This window comes from Seriola lalandi, unplaced genomic scaffold (assembly GCF_002814215.2).
Source record: "Seriola lalandi dorsalis isolate HSWRI2012SDOR001 ecotype SW California unplaced genomic scaffold, Sedor1 jcf7180002052504, whole genome shotgun sequence".
Taxonomy (NCBI): domain Eukaryota; kingdom Metazoa; phylum Chordata; class Actinopteri; order Carangiformes; family Carangidae; genus Seriola; species Seriola lalandi.
In genome coordinates this window covers 641,345-665,267 of record NW_019523057.1, presented here as the reverse complement: position 1 = coordinate 665,267, position 23,923 = coordinate 641,345, and the positions used below count along the sequence as shown (strand labels likewise).

At 40.1% G+C, this 23,923-nt stretch overlaps 2 protein-coding genes across 2 annotated transcripts in view; one reads left to right on the top strand and one right to left on the bottom strand.

Annotated features, from left to right (window-relative positions):
• Positions 1-10,747: 10,747 nt before the first annotated feature.
• Positions 10,748-21,507, top strand: LOC111650587 (N-lysine methyltransferase SMYD2-like). Its single transcript, XM_023400500.2, has 12 exons — positions 10,748-10,960; positions 12,978-13,041; positions 14,228-14,338; positions 14,435-14,495; positions 15,913-16,037; positions 16,157-16,224; positions 17,046-17,148; positions 17,734-17,844; positions 17,989-18,109; positions 18,539-18,713; positions 18,856-18,964; positions 19,450-21,507. The coding sequence occupies exons 1-12, from the start codon at positions 10,791-10,793 to the stop codon at positions 19,528-19,530; spliced, it is 1,299 nt and encodes a 432-aa protein (XP_023256268.1). The 5' UTR covers positions 10,748-10,790; the 3' UTR covers positions 19,531-21,507.
• LOC111650586 (protein tyrosine phosphatase non-receptor type 14) overlaps positions 20,188-23,923 on the bottom strand; it is a 39,395-nt gene continuing 35,659 nt past the window's right edge. The window contains exons 17-20 of the mRNA XM_023400499.2: positions 23,515-23,643; positions 23,066-23,300; positions 22,573-22,736; positions 20,188-22,313 (exon numbers count right to left, since the gene is read on the bottom strand). Of these exons, the coding sequence (XP_023256267.1) occupies positions 22,185-22,313; positions 22,573-22,736; positions 23,066-23,300; positions 23,515-23,643 (657 nt within the window). The 3' untranslated portion in view covers positions 20,188-22,184. The remainder of the gene's footprint in view (positions 22,314-22,572; positions 22,737-23,065; positions 23,301-23,514; positions 23,644-23,923) is intronic.

Below are 23,923 nucleotides of genomic sequence, written 5' to 3'. Positions count from 1 at the left end.
ATAATCCGGAGAGATGAGGCCGAACCAACCTGGAATATAATCCCAAGGAGAAGGTCCCCTGGTTATCAGCCACACACACACACACACACACACACACACACACACACACACACACACACACACACACACACACACACACACACAGACACACAATTACTGAGACACACTCATACACACCCTCATGTCTCGTCCTGGCTTCAAATAATCGACAGATAATCTTCAAGAGGATGTTGTACCTTCAGTCTCATCTTTACTGTAACGTCCCCCCCAGCAGTAAGGGTCGAGAGGTCAGTTGCTGGGTTAAGCTATCAGTGGGAGGTCAGCTTGTTAATATTTACATTAATAGGACATTTTTGACATCATAGATACTATGAGTATTCTGATACTAAAAAGGTTATTTGTTGGGTAAAATCCCACATTTGATAAAGGCTGACCTTTGACCCATCCAATGCTTTTTCTTTGTAATTTAAGAATAGACCAAAGCATTAAATAAATCACTCAGTCTGTCCTTTATGATGCTTGGGAAGCATCCAGTCATCTTAAGTAGTAACTCAAACCAAACACAGTGGAGCTGCATTTAGCTGCACAATGTTGGAACCAACTGCTGTTTATTTTAAATGTGGCCGAACCTCAGACACATTTGATTCTAAATTAAAAACTGTGTGTGATTAATTTCTCTTCTAACATATTTTCCTTAATGGAATACACGGCAGCTTATTGTTGTATTGAAACTGCATCTATTTATTATTTCTGTCCATTTGTATTTATTTCTTATTTAGTTTTTTCTATTTTAATTAGTTTCATTTTTGTCTTTATTATGCTTTTAAATTCTGTTCTAATGCATTTCTTTGCCTTATTTAAAGCACTTTAGATTGCCTCCATATTTGAATGGTACGAATGCACTTGCCTTCCCTTTATAATAAAACAATTAGATAATAGTGAATAAAACTGCATAACTGTAGTTGAGGGACACCTCCAGGGACAAAAGTAGGGGTTTGCTTGAAGGACAGATGCAGAATTTGGTAGCTGACACTGAGAGGGCTGTAAGACAATGTCGCCTTGGCGAGTAACTTTCTCTCTCTCACTCTCTCTCTGTCTCTCTCCCTCCGTGTATCTAAGCAGCGTAATTTGAGTAAATGACAGGGGAACATCTGCTGTGCATAAGAGAGAGGCCAACACTTTAACATGCAGATGTCTCTCTCCATCTGCATTAATTCAATAATTACCGCAATGGAGGGAGGGGAAAAAATCTTTTTTTATAGCTTAAGACAATGTTATCTGTGCCAGTTGGTATGGGGTGAGCGAAAGGGAGGGGAGTGAATGAGTGTGTGTGTGTGCGTGTGTGTGTATGTGCTGCTGGAGGTTTGTGAGAGGAGGGGTAGATTATTACACCATTTAGCCAGAGCAAGCTGTCACATTGCAGAGAATCTCACTAATTCCATTGTGCCCTTGGTGAGTCACTGGCAGACTCCAAGTGACCGATGATGCCTCAACGCCACCAATTGGCCACTGAACAAGCAACCTGCTTCCCTAAGGGTGCAACGGTGTGTGTCTTATAGTGCATGTGTGTGTGTTAGATATGACTAACCTCTGTATTTTAATATAGGAGTATGTGAGTGCATGTAAGTGTATGCTTGGAAATGCAACCACTTTTCAACATGCTGTTGCCGTGCGTGTGCATGTGTGTCTGTGCATGAGAGAGATTATGGTATAGTGCAGCCCATCGGCCAAGGTCTCTGAATACCAAATTCAGAGGAATTTGAAGCACAGCATTAACAACAAAGACCGAGGGTCAAGGCTTTAGATATATTTCTAGGTATACTGAATCAGTCCTTGTGACATTTAAAATGTCAGGCAATCATATTTTGGCTGGGCACATTCAATTACAGTGAAAATATCGTGCCACTGAGAGCATGGACATGTAATGGTTTCCATTCAAATTGAGCTAATTACTTTATTGAAAGGTGGGCTCAAATAACTAATTTTCATCAAAAGCATTTATAAAGCAATCAGACAAATTTGATTATAATGTCTTTGTTCGATAAATGGAAGAGATGAACTGTGCAAAAAAAGGATTGCCAGATAATAATAATGTGCACAACGAAGACACAGACACTGCATCACATACCTGGAGACTGCAGTGTGAACACAACAGTCGCCTATGTACAATAGATTAACGTGTTCCACCAAACAGCATACCAACGCACCAACAACCAGCCAAGCACATGACCTCTCAAATAAAAAGGTCACACTGTCCACGAGTGGCTAACACACACACTCACATTGACACACAATTAAAGGATGTATCACTGTACATATACGATTACACACGTAAATAAACATACAACATGACATAATATCCATGAGCATGCACACACTTGCTTGTACAACCACACAGACATGCACCCACATCCATGCACAGTTACACACACACACAGACACACACAGACACACACATGCACACACACACGCACACACACGCACGCACACACACACATACACACACACACACACACACACACACACACACATATCTAACTCTTACATGCCTGCTAAACATAGGGACAAAGGAAAATATTTGTATACTTGGCAGGCCAACTTCCTTTGATTGCAGCAGTGCCACTGTAGGAAACAATGCACAGGCACTAATAATACACCAAGGCGAAAGAGAATTCCTCTTAGAGGAAAGCTCAAAGGAGCCATCGGCCAGGCTATTTACAGACTTACTGACTGATTGGATGACTGACTGCACTATACTTACTGTAGTCTCTGCATCTTGTCTTACTCGACTCTTTTTTTCTGCAAGGACTCCGACATGCTGACACATGCAGTACATTGAGCGTTAGAGGGCCAGTGGCACATATTATTGCATAATAGTTTCTTTTTTAATATATATTTTGCTGACTATTGTGGTTATGACAGTTTCACTGTACAGATATCAAATAGAAGCAAATGCCTCGGAAATGTAACAGATCTCTTATGTTCTTCCACTGCTGTATCATGTCCACATTGTGACATTTGACCGGTGGTAAATAGCCACCCGGCCGCACTTATGATCGCCTCTCCTTTCTAAAAGTGCCCAGTTAAAGAGCATCAAATCCCCACTCACTAAACCCACACAAGCCCAACCTTCATTAGCATAGCTAACAAACTCCCTGAAAGAGCAACAGTGGAGGAAGAGAACAATGGCAGTCTATTAAAGGGGGAGATGAGGGGGTGAGAGGAGGAGAGGAGGAGAGGAGGGGGGAAGCTATTGTTCTGGTCTTATTTAGCCTTTGGTGTCACCCTGCAACTGTTGTCACTTCTAAGTTTAGCCGGATGGCTGAAGAGGACAGTGAAAAGAAGAAGGAGGAGGGAAGGCAGGCCGAGGAGGAGGAGGAGGAGGAGGAGGAGAAGGGGAGAAGGACGAGAGGAAGATGGAGAACAGAGGGAGGGTAAACAGGGAGAGATGGCGTGAGGAAGAGGGGATGGTGAAGGGTGGAGGATAAAATGACTACAGGAGAAAGATGGAAAGAATGCAGAGGGAGATATAAAATACAGAAGGGAAGTGATGAGATAAGATTTATGGAGCAAAGTTGGTTTAGTGTTGTGACGTCTTTGTTTTTTAACCCACAGATTTTCACAAAATGCAAACAACTGAAGTCTTAAGCACAATTCAGTTTTTAGTTGTTTTATAATGCAAAACAATAATTTCCCAGTCTTCAGATAGCTTTTTGTGCTAGTCCAAAAACCAAAGATGTTCAGTTTACTACAATGTAGAAGTGGTAAATCTTCACATTGGAGAAGCTGGAAGCATCAAATGTTTGGCATTTTCGCTTAAAACTGGACATAAACAATAAAACAATTACCAAAACCGTTTCCATTATTTTTCTGTTGATTGTCGACTATTTGATTAATCAACTAATCGTATGAGCTGTAAACAACTGTTTCCAAGACTGAGTCATGATTCATCTCTGTGAGTGACAATTCAAGTCAATCTCTCAGTTAGAAACTTGAGTCAAGTCCTACGTCATGTTCAGGCTTAACAACTGCATTTCAATGTGGACTGATTCTTATCACAGGCCATTAATGAGAAAACATTTTTCAACTCGCCAATAAACAGGAGCAGTGATGCAGCTTTTGACCAAGCAAACCTCCCTCATAACCTGTTTCACAACTTATATCATCTGTCAAAGAAAGAACTTTGCGTTGCCATGGCACTTTAAGGGTTTAATCGAACAAGAGCTGTCTATACAAAGTTAACAAGCAGCCAACACAGTACTAACACCCAGAAACACTGAGCAGTCTGGATGTGTTTTCAAAGACCTATAGAGCTGGATCTGTTACCTTGGACCTATTATGTTTAGTTCAAGGTCTGAGAAGCTGCTGAATTCAAAGATTACAGCTTATTGGATGTATCTCATTGCCCGCTGCTCTAACAACAATTAAACCTCTCAGCCACAGGTGTGTCTGCTGGCAGCCACACCCTGTGATACACAGTGTATAAACAGCATCATTAAAAGTCAATAAAAATAAATGTAAGCCACATGTGAAGTGTCTCCTGTGACTCTATTCTCGAGCTCTATTGTAGCAGAGAGATACAAACAGAGAATTCTTGGTGTGTGTTTGTGTACTGAGGAAACAGAAACAGCAGTGTCAGTGTTTTAAAAAAAAATGAGAGCAAACTACACTACAAACACAGGGCGAAAGGAGCCAAAAGAAGCAATGAGGCAAGACCTAAGGAGAAAGAAAGAGGGAGACAGATTAGCCCAGCTGTCTGCTCATAAAGCGGCTGGAGGGTGAGGCGCTAAGCCACCCAGTGAAAGCAGAGCTTAGGTGGGTGACACAGGGCAGTGGACCCCACTCAGCCCACAGTGGCCTACAGCATAGGGCCTGAGCCAAAGCAAAGACACATGGATAAACAGTGGGAGATGAGGCTCCGCGCCTGCAAAGCCCACAGGGCTAAGACGGCCGAACAGGCGAGCAGGCAGGCGTCACATTCCCCCCCAGCCAGGAGTGGAGACAGGGGGGTTAAGGCTTAAGGCTTGGCTCCCTAACTGGCTGACAAGGGACAAGGCAGGACGGTAGACATTGTCTGTGAGTTCATCAGAGAGAATGTGGATTTACTGTATATTGCCTGGGCTCAGCTCAGGGGAATATAGGGACAGTTACATATGGTCTTGGCATGCACCCCCCCTCCCCCTAAAGCACAGTCCAGAATTATCAATTACTCTGTCTCCACTCTCTTCACTAAATGCAAACACACACAGCACCGTCCATCTCTCAAGCCGTGCCCTGCAGATGACACCTAGTTAGCAAAGCAGCCGGGAACGGCCTGTGATGACAAGGTCAAGAGTATGAGGTGAGGAGGCCTCAGTCAACCACTACTGCAAGACTGAAAGTAGCAAAGGTCTTTAACTGCGCTGGATTTCACAAACAACCCCTGTCCACGACCTCGTGGCAGAGAGGCATTAGCAGCTGCCGTTTTACGAGGTCCCAATGTGACAATGTTCTGAATCCATCAACAGAATGGCTACAAGTTATACATATAGTGTCTTCTGAAGGTGTAAAAACAGACACAGCGCTCATACGTCTGATCTTGAAGAGGCGCAAGGGGAAGAGCGTTCTGACAATAAATTATGGGACAGTAAAAGTGTAGATTTGTGGTAAGTCTTTTGCTTTGGTCATACGACCCGAGCCACTGAACATAGCATATCTTTCCCTTATTGATTAAAATACACACAGAATAAAACTGGAAGTGCAAAACCATTACATGTTTCCACTGACTGGCGCACATTAACAATTGACCAGTACACCTTCATTGATCTGTGCAAAGCTTAAAAGCATCGCCCTCTATTGTTTATGACTTAATGGCTTAATCTGTACAGTGTGGTGCCCCCTGTTGAAGTACTATGGTCCCATGTCTGCTAGCCATGTCTACTTCTGTTTTCCGTGACATTTACTGGATTGAAGACCGTTTTCTTCACTTTTTGGAGCATTTAATACAAGGGGCTGAATATTAATTTATCTATTTTAATTCACTGGTGGCCCATCCCACCATGCTCCGGAAAGGAGACAGGAAAACACCACATTAACTTTTCACACGTGAAATTTAATTTGCAAATGCTCTGGTATTTTTCGCAAACTGCCATGAGGTGTGAAGAAGAGGAAGAGTCAGTGTTTCATAAAGCTAACATTAATATCTCAAGACCTTGTAAGACTTCTATAATTATTTTTCATAGCTCTTCTGTGAAGAAAACTGGCAACCTTTCTAGACAAAAGCACACGCAAGGTGTGATTAATTGTTTGGTCAATTAAATGTCAGAAAACAGTTGAAAATGTCCATCATAATTCCCAAAAATTGCTTGTTTTGTTCAACCAACAAATGTGAGAATGCAAATATGACCAAAGAAAAGCAGCAAATTTTCACAACTGAGTAGCTGGAGCCAACAAGAGTTTGGAATTTGAGCTTGAAAAACATAATTACATAAACAATTTATTGATTATGAAAATAGTTGCTGTCGATCAGCTAGTTAATTTATCATCTGATGTTATTGACATTGATGGGAGAAAGGGAACAGGAATAAATATGTTTCATATCGACATTTGCACCGACAGACTTCAGTCCACATGACTGGAATTTTCTAGACTCTCAGGAGGCAATCTGAGCACCAAGAGAAAATTCACACACTCCACACAGAAAACATAAGCTTAAACAAAGGGCCTTCCTCTGTGGGTCCAAAATGCTGATGCAGACCGGTCTGGGAAAACCTGGAACCACAGAATATTTAGCTTTTTCACTTGACACAATTAAATCTATTATCAATAAAGTTAATTTTCTGCAGATCGACTAATCGCTCCGCTTCTTTCTGTGAATAAGAGCTGTCAAACTTTGCAAGAGTATGAGCAAATACGTTCAAACTCTGTGTTGAAAGAGTTCTAGATTAAATCTACAACAACTTGTGTTAAAAACAACTTATTGTGAACTGATACAAACGTCATATTGAGATTTATCAAATTCCTGTGTGCACACGAAAAAAAAAAAGAACTCAACTTCTATCTCAGACCAAACAGGTCAGGCCTACTGTATCTATTTAATGCCACTGTCCTGTCTCTTATTCTGTTGATTTCCCCTAACAGGGTTTCCTTGAGAACTAAATCTACTTAGGATTTATTGTTTCTTATTATTTCTCGTCATTGGAAATTATAATCCTTTCACCTAATCCCCCTCTCCCTCCCTCTCTTTCAGATCATATTCATCAAGATCATCCCCTCTGACAAAGCAAGAAATCAGCACAGTGGGGAGGTCTAAAGAGATCGCGTACCGGAACAGGGGGGTTTCTTCCAAATCAAATCAGGTTCCTCTGATGTAATCAAGACGAGACGCCAAAGACGACGACATAATCTCCCAGGGACATGCCACCCTTGCTTGCACGTTATTAAAAAACGAGGAGGAACAAATCTTTAGATTGAAAGACTGGAAAAATGGAATTATAATAAATCAGGGCAAACTAGGGCAAGGTTGGATAAAGCCTTCAGATACAGATGAGGGACAAATCTTCACAGTGGTTTGTGTTTGTATGTGTTTATGTGTGTGTGTGTGTGTGTGTGTGTGTGTGTGTGTGTTAAAGAGAGAGAGAGAGAGAGAGAGAGAGAGAGAAAGAAAGAAAGAGACAGTAGGTGCATGAACATGCAATGTGTTTGCATGGTTGCTTATGAAATATTTCAATTTACTCAAGATCAAGTCCATGACCAGAGCTCTGTCTCTCTACCTCTGTGTAAAACATCAGGAGTGCTGGTCGTCCCACTAGAACTCACTCAGTTGTCGGATAATCTGTCTGTATCTCAGGTGACTGGTGAACTGTGGTGCAGCTGAGCTTCTTAATCATTTGAGGGTGTACTTACAGATAACACCCACATGATGGCACAATGTGACAAAAGTGGACACCAGTCAGGAACTTGAAGGCTCTTTCTATTAATCTGTCCCAGGTCTGATCTCCATGATGGATGAAGTATTGTATAGTGCACACTGCAATCAATGCCAGCGTTGCTACAGTGGTATACCACAGTTAGTTACATATACAAACTCAAACACATTTGCCACAACATACAAAGATGAACTGTTCATGAAAGTAGATATGAGCTTCAAAGAAGCACTCTTCACCACCAGATGGCCTCATTGAACTGCAGTAAAAAGTCCCAACACTATATTGACAAACTGTACACTATTCATGTTTGTTTGCATTTGTTTTTACATAACGTAGATCAGAGAAAAACGTCTGATGTCTAAGTATAAAAAAAACATGTCCTCTCTCCCCCTCATTTCTTGCAAACTTTCTGCTGTCCACTCTAAAGCTGTAAAATGCTTGAAAAATACCTAAAACTGGGTTTATTGAAGCCTACTTAATGCACTGTCGTGCCTTATAACATCCACAACAACAAGGCATTTAATGTACAACCAAACCTTAAAACTTCAAGCACAATTGCTAATAATCATTCTATATATTTTGCATTAAAAGGTTGTAAGGTCTAAACAACACTGTGGTGCTGTCTGTGACCACAGTGGATGGATAGTGTCACAACACCTCCATGGCAGCTCATTGTCTGTTTAAAGTGAAGTGTGTGTGTGATGATATGGAGCACACACACCCCAGAGCTCAGGCTGAGGCACAGGCAGAGTGAGGACATGAACATCATCTCATTTCGTGAACCTGAAAGCCAAGCCCCCATTAACAACTGTCAGAGAGAATAGCATGCATTCACAACCAGAAGAGTGGCAGCACAAACACACTATTTGTATTTACTGCAAGCACACATGTCTTTTGTGCTAAGTATAATTTAATGCAGTATTTTTATTTTTAGAGTTTTATTTGGAGTATTGTTGTATTGTGGTACTTTTAATTCAGTGAGGTGATGACTTTTCCATTAAGTTATTATGGTAAAGTGGGTAGGGTATAAAGGTTGTATTTGATTCCACCTTCATTTGGAGCAACAATACACCTGGACAACGGCCTTCATTCCACGCCCCAGCTGGCCAGCCAGCATAGGAATAGCATAGGAAATGCAGATATAGTAATGGTAAATAGGTAAAGAGATTACCGACTATGACCTATGAGCGGTGCTCTACCAACTATGGAGCAGTAAAAGGACTGCAGATAATTTACAGTGTTGGTGTTTTTTCTCAAATTTGAGTCTTCTGAGCATAAAAATGCATCAGAGCTGGAAAAACAGCTGGCTCAGATATCATTTAGCTACACAGGATAAAGTCATTGCCCACACCCTGACACCAATGAACAGGCCTATGCACAGCATAGATTTATTCTTATGTTGTTTATATTATCCAAGACATTGTTTGCAATAAGTGGAAAATGTATTTGTTGTTGACCCCTCCTATGGTTATAGTATGTTTCTGTAGCACATGTGCACATAATTTATTTTGTCCACATTTCTAGACCAAATCTCACATGCTACATACTCCTAATAAAATTGTATTTGATCAAATTGCCACAAACTAACAAAAAATGTATTATTCCAGTTTAGCTAATGGGAACTTAGAGGCAAGAGATTGCAAGATCTTTTTTTTTAAAGTATGTTTTAGTAGAGTGGTTCATGATCACGACCTGTTCTGGTTTAGTCTGGATCTCTGTGTGAAAAAGCAATGAAATCTCCCTTTTTTGCATTTTCACAAATAGAACGTTTCAGAAATTGGAAAGTGGGTTTCAGACAGCGTTAAGACTTTACCTAAAATGTCTAATACACTTTAACAACAGTAATAGATGCAAAAAAGAGATGATATCGGTCGCTCAGCGGTGTTAAGTTAACTTGCCCCTTAGCGCCGAATCGGACGCTGCGAGTCGGATGCTAAATTCAGCGCCGTCAGAGAAAGAAAAGGTATTACTCACAGTATCTGACGAAGAAGCCCGTCCTTTCAATGAAGTGGTGAATATCCATGTCCCACAGTCCCACAGTCCCACTGCACTTGTTGCTGCGATTGTTTGTCAACAGAGCTCCTCATCTTCTCTCTCCGACGATGCTAACTAGCTGCTAGCAAACGAAAAATATATCATTAGCAAAACTAGAGAACAAGCTAACGAACAAAAAAAAAGCTCTTCCGTTTTTTTCCATTTTAATAATTAACTTTCTGTTCTTTTTAATGTGACCTGCGGATGACTCCACAATTCACAGTTCATTAACGAGTTTTTTGTTTGTCTGTTTGTTTGTTTTTCATCAAGTTAACTTTGCAACACTTTCCAGCGGACGATAGAGACTTACCACTAGGGGCGCTGTTGTACTAATTGAAAACTTCGGGGAAATGAGATGATGTAACGATAATAAATATTTTAATCTAAATTTAAGATATCTTATATGATGGATTCATGACTTTTCCTTAGCTGGTGAGAAAACAAACGCCAATGCATGTTAGATTATTGGGGGGGGGGGGTCTAGTATGACCCCACCACCCCTTGGAGGCCTCACCTAACCCACAGGACAGCCACAAATGTAATGTAACTGATGTGAAATTACTCTACAGGGTTCCTAAATCATCACGCACACAAATGTATATAGTTTTTGTGTTTTTTTTTCTAAAACTTTAATCTCAGAAATCTCACAAAAAAGTGTGAATTCTAAATAATTTTTTTCTCCACATGTGGCCCTGATCCTCTTCCGTATATTGTGTGCCTTTGGGTGCTACTATGAACTATTATTGGGGAAGGTAACGCCCCAACACTTGGAGCTGGGGTGCCACATCCCACTTTCTCTCCCTCTGACTGAAGAGTCATTCAGAAAGAAGGCAACCCGGAGGAGGCACAATGACGGGCAGCATCGAGGGACTTGAGAGGTTTGACAGTCCCGGAAAAGGTCGAGGTCTCCGCGTTACCAGACCTTTTAAAGTTGGAGAGCTCCTGTTCTCCAGCCCGGCGTACTCTTATGTGCTTTCAGTGAAAGAGAGGGACTGCTACTGCGAGTTCTGCTTCACCAGGTAATGACTGGTTATTTTTATCCCTGCATGCTTTGATAACCCATTTCATTACCCTCCTGCACTTGAGGACGTTTGCCTGTATCAGATGTAACGTCCTGATGACGGCTGACATCCTGCGGCAGCATATCCTGCAACACCTCATTACAGACACTACTTTCTGTTCATAAGTGATGGAGTCTTAATAAGTTCTGATCACCAAAGATTTACCAAAGAAGATATTAAAATGTCACTCCATAAAATCTATTTCAGTTGTGTGGCTGGTCTTTCCTATATATCTTCTTTCACAGATCTACATACCCTCTCTGTGAGTACAGGAATGGTGAGCATCAGATTTTGTGAACTGAATGGCACCATGATTACATAATACAGTCACTTTCAACTCTAGCTGTTGTTGGGATGAATGAAGGGGCTATAAATTACAGACACATACATTCCATCCTATTCTATCAGTTAAAGGAGTGATCAATTAGTAAGGTAATCATAAATACAAATGCATATATATTCTCCTAACATCATCTTAAATTACGTTTTAATGGCAACATTCAGCTATGTTCCTTATTTCTATCACTACCCCATTGGTTTATTGTTTATTCTGTACATGTTTGTTTTCATATGTTCATATTTAAAGGCACTTTTGCTATCTGCATTTTGTTGTACTAGAACCTACTCTGTGAAATTAAATCTAATCTAATGTTAAATAATATTCTTTGTGCTGCATCCTCATCTGGTTGTACTGTGTACACACACCTTTCTCCTTTCACCTTACTGAGAGTGCTACGGTGTAAAAGTTAAAGTACTTACTCTTGCAGCAGCAGTTTTGTGATGCTTTGTTATGATTTGCTATTCTTAGCAACATTGTGCTTGGTGTGAAATCAGTGTTTTTATTTGGCAAGGCTCTGTGAGGTTCATTGTGGGTGATTTACACTGAAGCAACAGTCATTTGTCATCGTTGATTCCTTTAATGATAGTGAAGCGCTGACAGAGCTGTGCTGCTTGTGTGGAAGGAGTGTTGCTTTAATGATGTTTCCTTTAAACTAATGTGAAACGTTGCAGAAGTCTAATTATGTGCACAGTTTGGATTCTGTCAGTGAAATTTTTTACTGCCCAATGCTGATGCTCAACTACAAAGTGACAGAAAGGAAGTATCACTAGTTTTTTTTTGTAATTATTGTAGCCTACTGTAACCCTACCTCTGACCTTAGTCTTACCCCAATCCTGACTCTAATTGTGACCTTGTCTCTTGTCTATAACTGTAACCTTAATCTTCCATAAATACAGTAGACCCTGACTGTGTCAACCTCAGAGACCTGTACAAATTTCCAATCAAATGTGAATTAAGGAGACTGATCCCAGGAGATTCATTCAGTTAGGTGTGAGTTTGAAAATACCACCCCATGAGACCTTTTCTCTGCATAGTACAGTCAAAGACTCTTTTAGAAGATCAAGATCTTAAATTACTGATAACTCATTTTAGAAAAAGTGAAGTTACATCTAGACTTCACATCACGTTGTGTTTTCCCACCACTTACCCCGACCACGCTCTGCTCATTTGAACTTGGCGTAAGTGTCTCAAAATTATATCAGTGGACTTTTGGACTGCTTTACTGTTTCAATGAGGTAGAGAGACAGCTGGTCCGTCATAAGGTCAGCTCTATTAATACCACAGAATGTTTTAAAGCCCTTCATTGCTATCGGTTATGACAGGCCTCCAGCAACTGCTGCTTCTTGTCTCAGAGCAGGATGTTTTAATGTTCATACACGCACTTAAACAGTGAAACACTAAAGCAACCAGATACTCACCTATACCCAGATGCATGTATACAGTTACATTCACAATATTGAAGGCTAATATATTCTGAGCGATATTTGGTGTGCAGGTTGTCTGATGTTTGACTTGTTTCTTAGTGTGTCTGGGAAAGTAAATCGTTCAAGGATGGATGAAGATCTTTGAGTAACTTCTTTATAATAGTGCCACTTGCCATCCATAAGATAATAGACCCTCTTTTTTCATTTATAGGAAAGAGGGATTGGCAAGATGTGGGAAGTGCAAGAAAGCTTTCTACTGCAATGTGAAATGCCAGGTAGGAAACACTTTGACAGAGTGGCTCCTGTGATGTAATGATTCATGTGTGGATGCTCAAATGACAATATGTCATTACTGTATATATGTTGAAGCTCAGTGTTCAAAGTTGCCACATTGTATACCCCTTAGAAAAGCTACTATTGCTCCTCAAGCAACATGGCTCTGTGGTTGGTTGGTTTGTTTGGTCCAGAGAGAAATTTCCCAACAACAATTTAATAGGTTGACATGAAATTTGGTCAAGGCACTCATGTTATCCAGAGGTGGAATTCTAATGGCTTTGGTGATCACCTGACTTTGTATCTAACAGGTCAGCTATCATATCAGTGACAATTCTTAATTGTATAAAACCAAAACCACAGCAGAGAGGCAACAGCATGTCCCTTTCCTCTGGTAATAACCTCAGGCCAAACCTTACATTTTTGACCCCACATGCTCTGAGCATTACAGGTCTTTAAGCCTTTAGTCTAGTCTTTTACTGTGGTGTCATTTTAATTAAGTTTGGGTCGATTGATATTGAGAAATTACTTTGTCTGTGGGATTGTGGGTGGTGCAGGCAAACACTTTTACCTTACAAGTTCAGCTCAAGACTCCAAATTGCCCATTTGCAGGTTAATGTTTGGGTAGTTCTTTATGTGTATGACAGGTGGTAAATGGTAAATGGACTGCACTTATACAGCAGTTTTCTAGTCTTAATTACCGCTCAAAACGCTTGACAATACCTGTCACATTCACCCATTCACTCACACATTCATACATCACACCCATTTACTGATGCCACCAGCCCAACATGGCTACATGTTTATGATGTATATGTCCGTATGACGTGTGATAAGGAGCTACTGTATATAAATTAACTTGCCCTGATTTGATTATAATGAACTAAATCGGGGGGGGGGGGGCGGCAGACAGTAAATGAATGGGTCAGTTTGCATGTTGGGGGGGTAAAGGGGTGAGGGTAGCATTAGATTAACACAGTGTGGAGTCACATTCCACCATGCTGCTTAATGCTACAGCTGGTGGTGTAGCTCAGGGGCCATATGTGCCAACTGTTAGGCCTTTGGTTGTGGTGAGACTTAATAGCTCTACTGAAGATACTCACATTTCAAACGGTTTTAAACTACAGCGTTGATCTTTTTTTTAAATTTTTTTATTCCATTATAATATTTATATGTGTTTGTGTGTAGAAAGGGGACTGGTCCATGCACAAGCTGGAGTGCTCGGCAATAAGTGCATTCGGAGAGAACTGGTGCCCGTCAGAGATAACCCGCCTGGTGGCCCGGATCCTTGCCAAGAAGGTTGAAGAGTTAATAAAACGCACAACGAGAGTATGAGAGTTGTCTGGCACATACTGTACTGTAGTTCACTGCTATCATTTCTACGGGTTTCCACAGAAAATGCAGAAAGAAAGATGTATGTCTGAGAAGCTCTTGCTAATAGAAGAAATACAATCCCGTGAGTATTTGCTTAATTAACACAGACAAAAGCACACATGTTCACTTTTGTGATTCTACTTTGATTGCTCCTTATAAAACAACCTGGAAGTTATTTGTATAAATTCAGGATAAAGTGAGGACTGGGGTTCATAGACATTGAGTTTCTGCACTTCAGTCCTAAGTGCCCCCAGATGTCCCTCTTCCAAAAGCACAGCCCATTCAGATTAGAGTGACAGAGACACCCATGGCCACATCTATATATATCCTATGGATGTGGGTCGAATGGCCATTAGACAACAAGTGTAACAGCTTGAAAGGGAATCAGGAGCACTTTAGACTGACACACAGTGCTGACTGCATGTGTGTCTGTATGTCAAATGGTGTTGGATCAAGGAAATCTTTTTTTTTTAATTCATAATTGAGGCTCAGTTCAAAATCATAAAAATCTATATTAACATAATTATTCCTGATGTTAAAAATATTACAGGTATAAATATATAGCTGCTATACAGTATGTAGAATATGTGGCAGAAAAAAATAGTCTGAGCATTATCGCTGGTTCAGCTACATCAGTTTTGATGTTAAATTCATGGGGTAATAATTTTAATATTAGAACCCAGAAAAAAAAGCCTACCTACACATATTAACAGTGCTGCAGCAAAAACAGAATATATGTTTTTCTTTTTGGCCACCTATGCTATTGGCCGTCATGACTCCAGTCCTCACATTTCTTTTAGTAATAGAATATCAGAAATTTGCAATGCACCGATTTCTCTTCAGATAATTTGTTGATTATATCTAAATCCTCTTATGAATTGAAAGCCAAGTTAGAAAAAAAAGAAATTATAGAAAAAAAAAAAGAAATATGCAAATACAACAAAATACAACAAGTAATGGGGAGACACAGTTTTGTCAGTGTGCCCATGTTTGTGTGTGACTTTAATCTTGTGTGTCTCTGTGTCTTGAAGGAAAAGTGAAACACTAAGAGACACACACACACACACACACACACACACACACACACACACACATCGCTGTCTGTTTACAGTTACTGTCTGTCTGTCTGCCATTTGAAATGGATGTGGCTCATATTGTTAATGGAGCTTAAAAATCCAGATAGAAACCAGGTTCACTCTGTAATAACAATTCAATGTAATTTGGAAATCAAGTTGACCATACATACAGTGTAAAGAGATTAAGAGTGGAAATGGTAATTCTTTCAGATTTAAAACAAAAAAAAAAAACTGTGTGAGATTTACCTTAAGTAAGCTCCAACAAGCAGCACAACATTGCAAGTAAGTAGACTGGTCACTTGTGTAATTTGGGTTTAATTTGGACAAACTGGCTAACTGGGTAAATAAAAGTTGAATAATATTCAATAATTGTATCAAACTAATACAATCAAATGAAAATGTACGTCCCTCTTCCTTTGACAGACGTGGAAGATGTAGATAATGAGAAAAGAGAGATGAACGAGGGAGACATTGCCGGACTGCATCGTTTTTACTCCAAACACTTGGAGTTTCCTGACCACAAAGACCTGCTCGCACTGTTCTCCCAGGTACCACACACACACACACACACACACACACACACACACACACACAATTCACTGTAAAACAAGATGATTATATGTGCAAGCATTGTTTCATTCTCTGCTCTGTGTCCTTTACTCAACAGGTTGCCTGTAATGGTTTCACTATAGAGGATGATGAATTATCCCACATAGGTACTGCAGTGTACCCAGAGTAAGAAGGAGAAATCTCATGCATACATACAACCACATTTTCATTCAGTACTGTTTCAACACCGCATGTAAATGTACAGTATATCACACAGTATGTTCTCCTCTGTCATGGTTTTCTTTTTTTTTTTTTTAGTTGACCTCAGATTAATTTCACGGTTTTGTGAGATTCAGTAGATAAGTATCTGTATCAGTATTGGTGAGCTTTATATTTGATCTGTTATTCACCTTTGCTGATTTAGTTAGTTCAAATGTTGCAGATGCTCTCAAGCCATAATGCAACGTAAATTTTTTGGATTTAATTGTTCTGTTTTTGACCATGTATCTGCCATATGTACACTAAGTCGAAATCTGTTTGTAGAAGTTAACTTGCAGTATTTGTGTATAATTTAAAACTCAGTATTTACGCCAGTAACAGATATTCAAAGAGGCCCGACAAGACAACTTTTCCTCTCCAGTTGGTGTTTTGGTGGCTCTCTGCTGTGGCGATGTTTTAAAATTGGCTGAGTGAGAGTGAATTTGCTCTCTCAGCACCTCGTTGAGCTATTTCCAGCCTGCCACCCAGGTAATGACAAGGCTGCTCATGTAATTCAGGGACACTCAAGACCTCTCTGTAGGCACAGTTGTAGCATAGTGCTAATACCACTTAAAAATAAAGTGGTTATGTCACTGTTATGTCATTGCTGTGAGTAATAATAAGTCTCACTGCTCCTATTTCATCCATTGTTTAAAAAAAAGAAAAAAAGAAAAAAAGGGAAAGTAGAGAGTGTTATTTTTATTCTAATCTCATTATTTCTCTTGGTATCTGTCTGTCTCTCCTCACAGTGTGGCACTGATAAACCACAGCTGTCTTCCCAGCGTCATAGTCACGTATAACGGGATGTCAGCCGAGGTTCGGGCTGTGCAGAACATGAAGCCGGGAGATGAAGTGAGGAAAAGGGACAGCTGCCTTTACAGGGGGTTGAGTCCTGTTCTGTTTTAGTTTTTTTCACAAGTGTGTGTGTGTGTGTGTGTGTGTGTGTGTGTGTGTGTGTGTGTGTGTGTGTGTGTGTGTGTGGAGGAGGGCGCCATGCTTCTTACAAGAGGTCAGAGCGTGTGAAACATTTGCTAATTATATTCCTGTCTATTAGCTTGATTTGGTGACTCAGACCATAGCAAGAAGATCCTCTGAACTACTTCTAAAGAGCCATCTTTTTTTTTTTCTGATAAATGACACAGAGTCCTTGTTATGTCCTTTTCACTTCTAATAATATAAAGGAATCTATCAATTTAAATTATCAATCAAATGATTAAAATTTACTTTGAAAGAAAAATGATTGTAAACCATACCGCATAACAAGTTTGTTGAAGAGGGTGGTGGTTATTTTTAGACCTGACCTTTTAACCTGCAGTTTAGGAGTTGTCTGCCAGAGAATTGAGACATTCAAACAGGAGGAAGTATGTCAGGAATGGAGGGTGAGAATTGTCTAGGATTCTCATGTGGTGTGTTTCCATGTGTTATTTCCACCTCTAGGTGCTCATCAGCTACATAGACCTCCTTTATCCAACAGATGACCGTAACAACAGGCTGAGAGAGTCCTATTACTTCACCTGTGACTGCAAGGAATGTAAAAGCAAGTCCAAAGTAAGAAAAATTGCTGGGTTAAAAAGAAATAAAGATAACATGATATATAATATATAATATCCTGGTATACAAATGCATGCATGTTGTGTATCCAACAAGTTGGGTTGGGTTGACTACCAAGCTGAGGCTCTGTCTTTATTGCAGGACAAGGCAAAGTTGAAAGTACGTAAGCAGAGTGACCCCTTTGAGCCAGAGGTCATCAGCAATATGGTGCGCTACGCCCGGAAAACCATCAGAGAGTTCAGAGCCTTCAAACACACAAAAAATATCCTTTAATGTCATTAAATAACACTGTCTCTTGTGTTGTACAATTTGTCTGCACATTTTAATGTTTTATCGAGAACAGCTGCAGGAAATATTAAGTAAAAAATTTTGCGCAAACTGCTGAATGTTAAAGCTTATGAGCCTGACACCTCAACAGTTAAACTTCTCTCTCTCCTGCTTACACTGAAGAGCGTCAAACTAATCGACTGATGTCGTGAATAATTTGCATGATGTCAGAAGTGATTAGTGCACATCTTCTAATTATTTGCAGTCAAGTTGTGATTTACTCACTGACTTACTCATCGTAGATTTTATTCTTCATTAAAGTAGTTTCCCAGACTTTAAAACATCGGATTGTTTGATCAGAGGCCCTTTGACATTTCAGTTCAACCTCAACCTTGCGTTTGATGCAGCCTTGACTCTGTGGCACCCCCTAGTGAGTTACTGGAGATGTGTGAGCAGAGCCTGGAGGAGATGGGAGCCATCTTTCATGACTCTAATGTCTACATGCTTCACATGATGTACCAGGCCATGGGAGTTTGTCTTTACATGCAAGATATAGACGGAGCGATCAGATACGGCGAGAAGATCCTCAAACCCTACAAGTACTAAGAAAAAGTTTGGGTTGTCTTTTGAAATCTGTGCCATAAGATTCTTTGCAAATCTGTTTTTTATATCTACACTTTTGAGGTTTTTTTTGTGTGTGTTTGAGTAAATGTAACTAAGTATGATCTCTGTCCAATGCAGCCAGCTGTATCCTCCCTACTCCTTGAATGTGTCCTCCATGTACCTGAAGTTGGGCAGATTGTACATGGGGATGGAGAGGTACTCCATGGGCATTAGCGCTCTCAAGAAGGTAAAGTGACGTTCTGACATTTTATATCAGACTCTCATACCACAGCTGCGAATGACTCTCAAAGAAATTAACAATAGCAAATACTGGACTGGCAAAATCATGAGCAATAATCTTTCGGCCTGGGTATCATTTGAAATTCTATTGTAATACTAGTACCAGTACAGCACCTGAGTTTTGGTACCGATAACCCAAACCTTTTACCATACCTTACTCAGAGGAATATAAAGACATTTTTTGAACTCAAGTCATGTTTTAATTTAAATAATCATGAGCAGCCATTCAAGTACTTTAACTAAATAAAATTCAGTCTGAAATTTAAATAGGAAACTGTCTAGTCAAGGAATCAGGAATAGTTCGATGCTACAGACACATTTCAGCTGGTACCAAAAAAAAAGGTAGTGCAGTTCAATGCCCTTCAAACCTAGAAATAAAGTACATACTTCTATGCTGTAAAATGTTGTCAAATTATTTTTGTGTGCCCACAGGCAATGGCCATAATGGAGGTGGTTCACGGGAAAGATCACTACTACTTGACAGAGTTGCGCAAAGAGATGACACAAAAATGAGAAGAGAAAGGAAGGAAATGACGGAACGTGGCTGATCCCTATGGACTGCATACACTCCTTTGATTAGGAGCTCTACAGAACTGTAGGCACTTTCTACCCTTTTTGGTATTAGAGACAATTTATGTTTTTATGGAAAGTTTTATTTATGGATTTTGAGAGGTTGAATTTTTAACTTTAGTTGTGTGAAGAATACTTTTGTACCTCCTTGTTAAAAGTTCTTATGCCAAGGTGAATAGCTGACTGTGAAATGTGCTTTTTACTCTCATGTTGACCGTAAGGCATCTGAGAAGTTGTTTTCCGAACTGTTAATGATTTCGTATTTGTTTTGGCTTGTTGACTGACACGTCAGCTGGACCCGGTCATCCATCAGTCGAGATGTTTACGTTTATGTGCAGAGGGTCAGTGCAACAAAATCCCTGTCAGCCAGTCAGGACAGCTGCCTCACCACAAGGGGCCTATTAAAGCTGCAGAATGTGCCCAAGCCACAATGGAGGGCTGGGATAGAGGACTGTGTTTGCATTAACACCTTCTGTGACTGCTCTGTTATAATTAATGTCTCCAGCGCTGTGTGAGAAACCCTCTCCAACACACACAGTATTAGTGGCTAAAAGAAAATGATTCCAAAATTCCAAAATAAATGAATTTGTGGCCACACTCTTAAAGAAAATAAGGCTTTATTGCATAATAAGCAAGTACGACAGCTTCATACATGTCTGGGGAGAGAAAAACAAAAGACTTGATGCACTGAAAACGCATATACAAAACATATGTACACATACTTTGAAACGTATTTGGGAGTTTTGCCAAAAAAAAAAAAGGAAAATTAAAGGGAAAAATTAAATATTAACAAACAGTGGAATGCCGTGTGAGAAAATACTGTCACAAAAAGAACTGAAGTGCAACAAAACACTTACATGTCAAGAAAGCATAAAGCTTATACTTATCTGAGAATATATACATTGAAATATAAAAATGCATGCATAGTTTATTATGTTGCGGTATTTTTAGGGTACCAAGTCCAAAAAAAAAAAAAACTATATAAAACATTTGTAGAAATCTTTTTTCTCACATGCCCATTATGTACAAAGTTATTTTGGACACAGCGGGCTTTGCATTACAATTCAGAGGAAAAAAAAAAAAAGTATATTTAATGTAACATGTAAAAGAAAATTCTTCAGAAGGTGATTTTATACACAGGATTCAGATTCTTGGCAACACAGTAATCTACTGGGTTTGGATCAGATTAGTAGAAACAGCTGCCTTTTTCTTTTTTGGCAAAGACAGTCACTAAACTGTTGTCCTTCAACAATAAACCAAGACATCAGCATTCTCCTACTGCCAAATCTTTACCTGAGAGTTAGGTAAATGATTTGAAATGTTAAAGTTGTGCTCACATCAAAACATAAACTGTAAAATACTGATTTAAAGATTTAATCTTTGGAGGTAAAAAAAAAAAAAGGAATTTAGTTTATCAAACCCGATCCAGAACAAGGATCAGCCAGGCAGCTTCTCGTTTCATGTTTCAATAAGGCATCATGATACAGTGCATGCTGTATCTTAGGGCACAGTTCTCTATTAACTGCATATACGAACAGTGAAATTATACGTGTACATTACCTCCAATTCATCGGACAGCATTTTGAAATGCATTTAGGTAAAAAAAAAATAATAATGTAACAAGACGCATTTGATCGTAAGGCGCTGCGATTCGTGGAAACTAATGATTGTTGAAATGTACTTTGTGTGTGCTTGTATGTGTTTTACATGTGAAAGTGGGATCTTAATTGAAATGTTTAAAAGGAGGAACGTTCAGAAGGAACTCTTGTGGCATTCACAAGGAAGGCTTTCTGGAAAATATTATCAAAATTAAGACAAGTTCAAAAAGATCAACATGCTTGTCAATGCTCTGTTCTATGGCAAATGTGACCACAATCTTGAAAGAAATAAATTAAAACATTTGTTACAAGTTGAAGTAAATATCTGCTGTGTTAATCAATATTCTGTTAAAAATATAGGAACATTTTAGAACAGTGATTTTAAGAGTATTTTTGTTTGGCAAACTCTTTGAGAGTATAGAGTTTAGTAATAATACTGCTGCCACCTACTGTTCATGCAGCATAATGCCATTTCTAATAATGGCTAAATAATGAATGAGAAAAGTAGCAGACAGGCAATCTATCCAAACTCTAACTGTAAGACTTGATTTCTCAAGATATTTCCTAAGAAATCTCAGGACAGCACACAGGGCACTGAGACAGACATACACATTCACGCCTGCAGGAAAGATAAGCTGCTTATTCACCTGACCTGCGCGGTGAAAACGCACAAACATGCCTTCTCCACACGGAAAGGTCAGGTCCAAGATTAAATCCCAGGGGATAAAAGAATGAAATGTGAACACACTGACTAGGAGAAATGGTCATCAGATTCAGTACAGGCCAACACGAATCCTTTCCTCCCACGAGGTGAGTTTGTACGCAACTCGACACATTTTCATAACCATAAACTGCCACGTAGCAAACTCAACATCAAAGCGGAGCTGCTTCTAACTGCATCTGCTATCAGTTTATATCTGCTGTATCAGTCCTCATGCTTGCATTAAGTACCATTGTCATCTTCTGCTGCCATTCTGCCACGTCATGCAAAGCCTGCGCTCAGATGAGGCGGGAATTCTTGAGGAACTGGATGAGGACCTGGTAGACAAACTTGTACTGGGAGATGGTCTGCACCATCAGCATCCTCTGCTGCCTCAGCTCTGACAACATGGTGGGAACCTCCATTGGCTGAAGAGAAGAGAAGAAGAGAGAGAGAAACCATAAGCAGGGATGGAAAAATGAGAAAGACAAAGAGAGGTGAAGTGAGAAACAATCGTTTAAGGGTGTATAGTGTAAAATGTAGGCTACATAAAAGCTGGCTACAACAAAAGAATTCACTGAGAGAAATCAAAAATGGATCAACTGTGTTTGAATTCATATGATACTTGTGATACATATATCCTGTCAAGAAACAAACACATTTGCAACCCTGGCTGTCTCCACCCACCTCATTGTGCTCCAGGCAGCTGATCATGAGCTCAGTGAGGATGACCACGCCGGTTCGACCCACACCAGCGCTACAGTGCACCACCACAGGAGGATTGAGGCTCTTTGAGGTGTCCAGCATGGAGTTAGTGTGTCTCCTTACAGACTGGATCTCCTCTAGGTAGGCTGCAGGAAAGAAGGAATACAAATGTAAGATGTAGACAATGTGACTGCCAGGCTGAAGAGAGACTTCACTGGATGTGGTTAACGTTTGTTAACACTTGTTATATGAAGACACCCTATACCGCTTATTGGTTTTCTATTTTCCTTTTCTAAACAAGGAATGAAACATTAACTGATAGCCTTGAGCTTCTCATGTAACTCCGCCATAGAGTGAATAAGTTTCACAAAATCTGAACGATTCCTTAAATTCAACATTAAATAATGAAGGTACAGCGGTTGTTTCATCGCTTCTTGTTATGTCTTGAAATTGAAGATAATAATGACACACTCACAGAGGAATCCCATGACATATTCAGGACAGCCCTGCTCAGGCCAGTCAGTGTACTGCAGGTGCCAGACCGTCCTCTCCTGGCCAGACAGCAGGTGTTTGACCTTTAACCCCGTGGTAGCATAGCAGCCCGAGTCGGTGCGGAATTTGGTGGTCACCTTGAACTTGCCGTGAGTGGCCGAGTTGTGTTTGGAGCCCAGTTTAGGCCAGTAGCGGTGACTCTTGGACCGGCCACCCTCCTGGATGAAGAGAGAGGGTGAAGAGTGGAGGATGAGGATTGATCGGTGATTGGAGGGGAAGGGGACGGTGTTTGCACATACACACGAACACAAAGACACAGTGACACACACATTCTCACTGTCATCGTATTTCTCACACAGACAAACACCAGCTGTCGGCCGCTGAAAAATATCCACATCTGCGTATGCCATGTGTGTGCATCTGTGTGTGTACCTCCTCTGCAGTAACCATGGCGATGACGTTGACCCCCTGCTCCCAGACCATCTGCCAGAAGTCGGCACAGGTGTTGGCTAGAGGGCCCTGGGTGGCGATGTAGTGCCACTCCTCCCCTCTGATCATCACCTAGGAAAACACACACACAAACACACACATATACATAAACAATCAATTAGTGCACATGCAGATTATAGTGACTGCAGTGCAAACAAGAATCAGCCAGTAAACAAAGTTAATCACTAAAAAGCTAAATCTAAGACAAATACAAATTAAAAATCACATTTTAGCCCAAAAAATGAATGAATTTATATTCTAAAATATATCTCATTTATAGCTCATTTAAGGGATGGACAATAATCTCATCCACCACTGGAGGGCAGTATAAACACCTCTGATTTTTGACCAC

Excerpts from the sequence above, each read along its gene's own strand:
- LOC111650587 (XM_023400500.2), top strand. The coding sequence starts at position 10,791 with ATGACGGGCAGCATCGAGGGACTTGAGAGGTTTGACAGTCCCGGAAAA. Across the intron at positions 13,042-14,227 it reads ACTGCAATGTGAAATGCCAG|AAAGGGGACTGGTCCATGCA; the intron begins GTAGGAAACACT and ends GTTTGTGTGTAG. Across the intron at positions 14,496-15,912 it reads AATAGAAGAAATACAATCCC|ACGTGGAAGATGTAGATAAT; the intron begins GTGAGTATTTGC and ends TTCCTTTGACAG.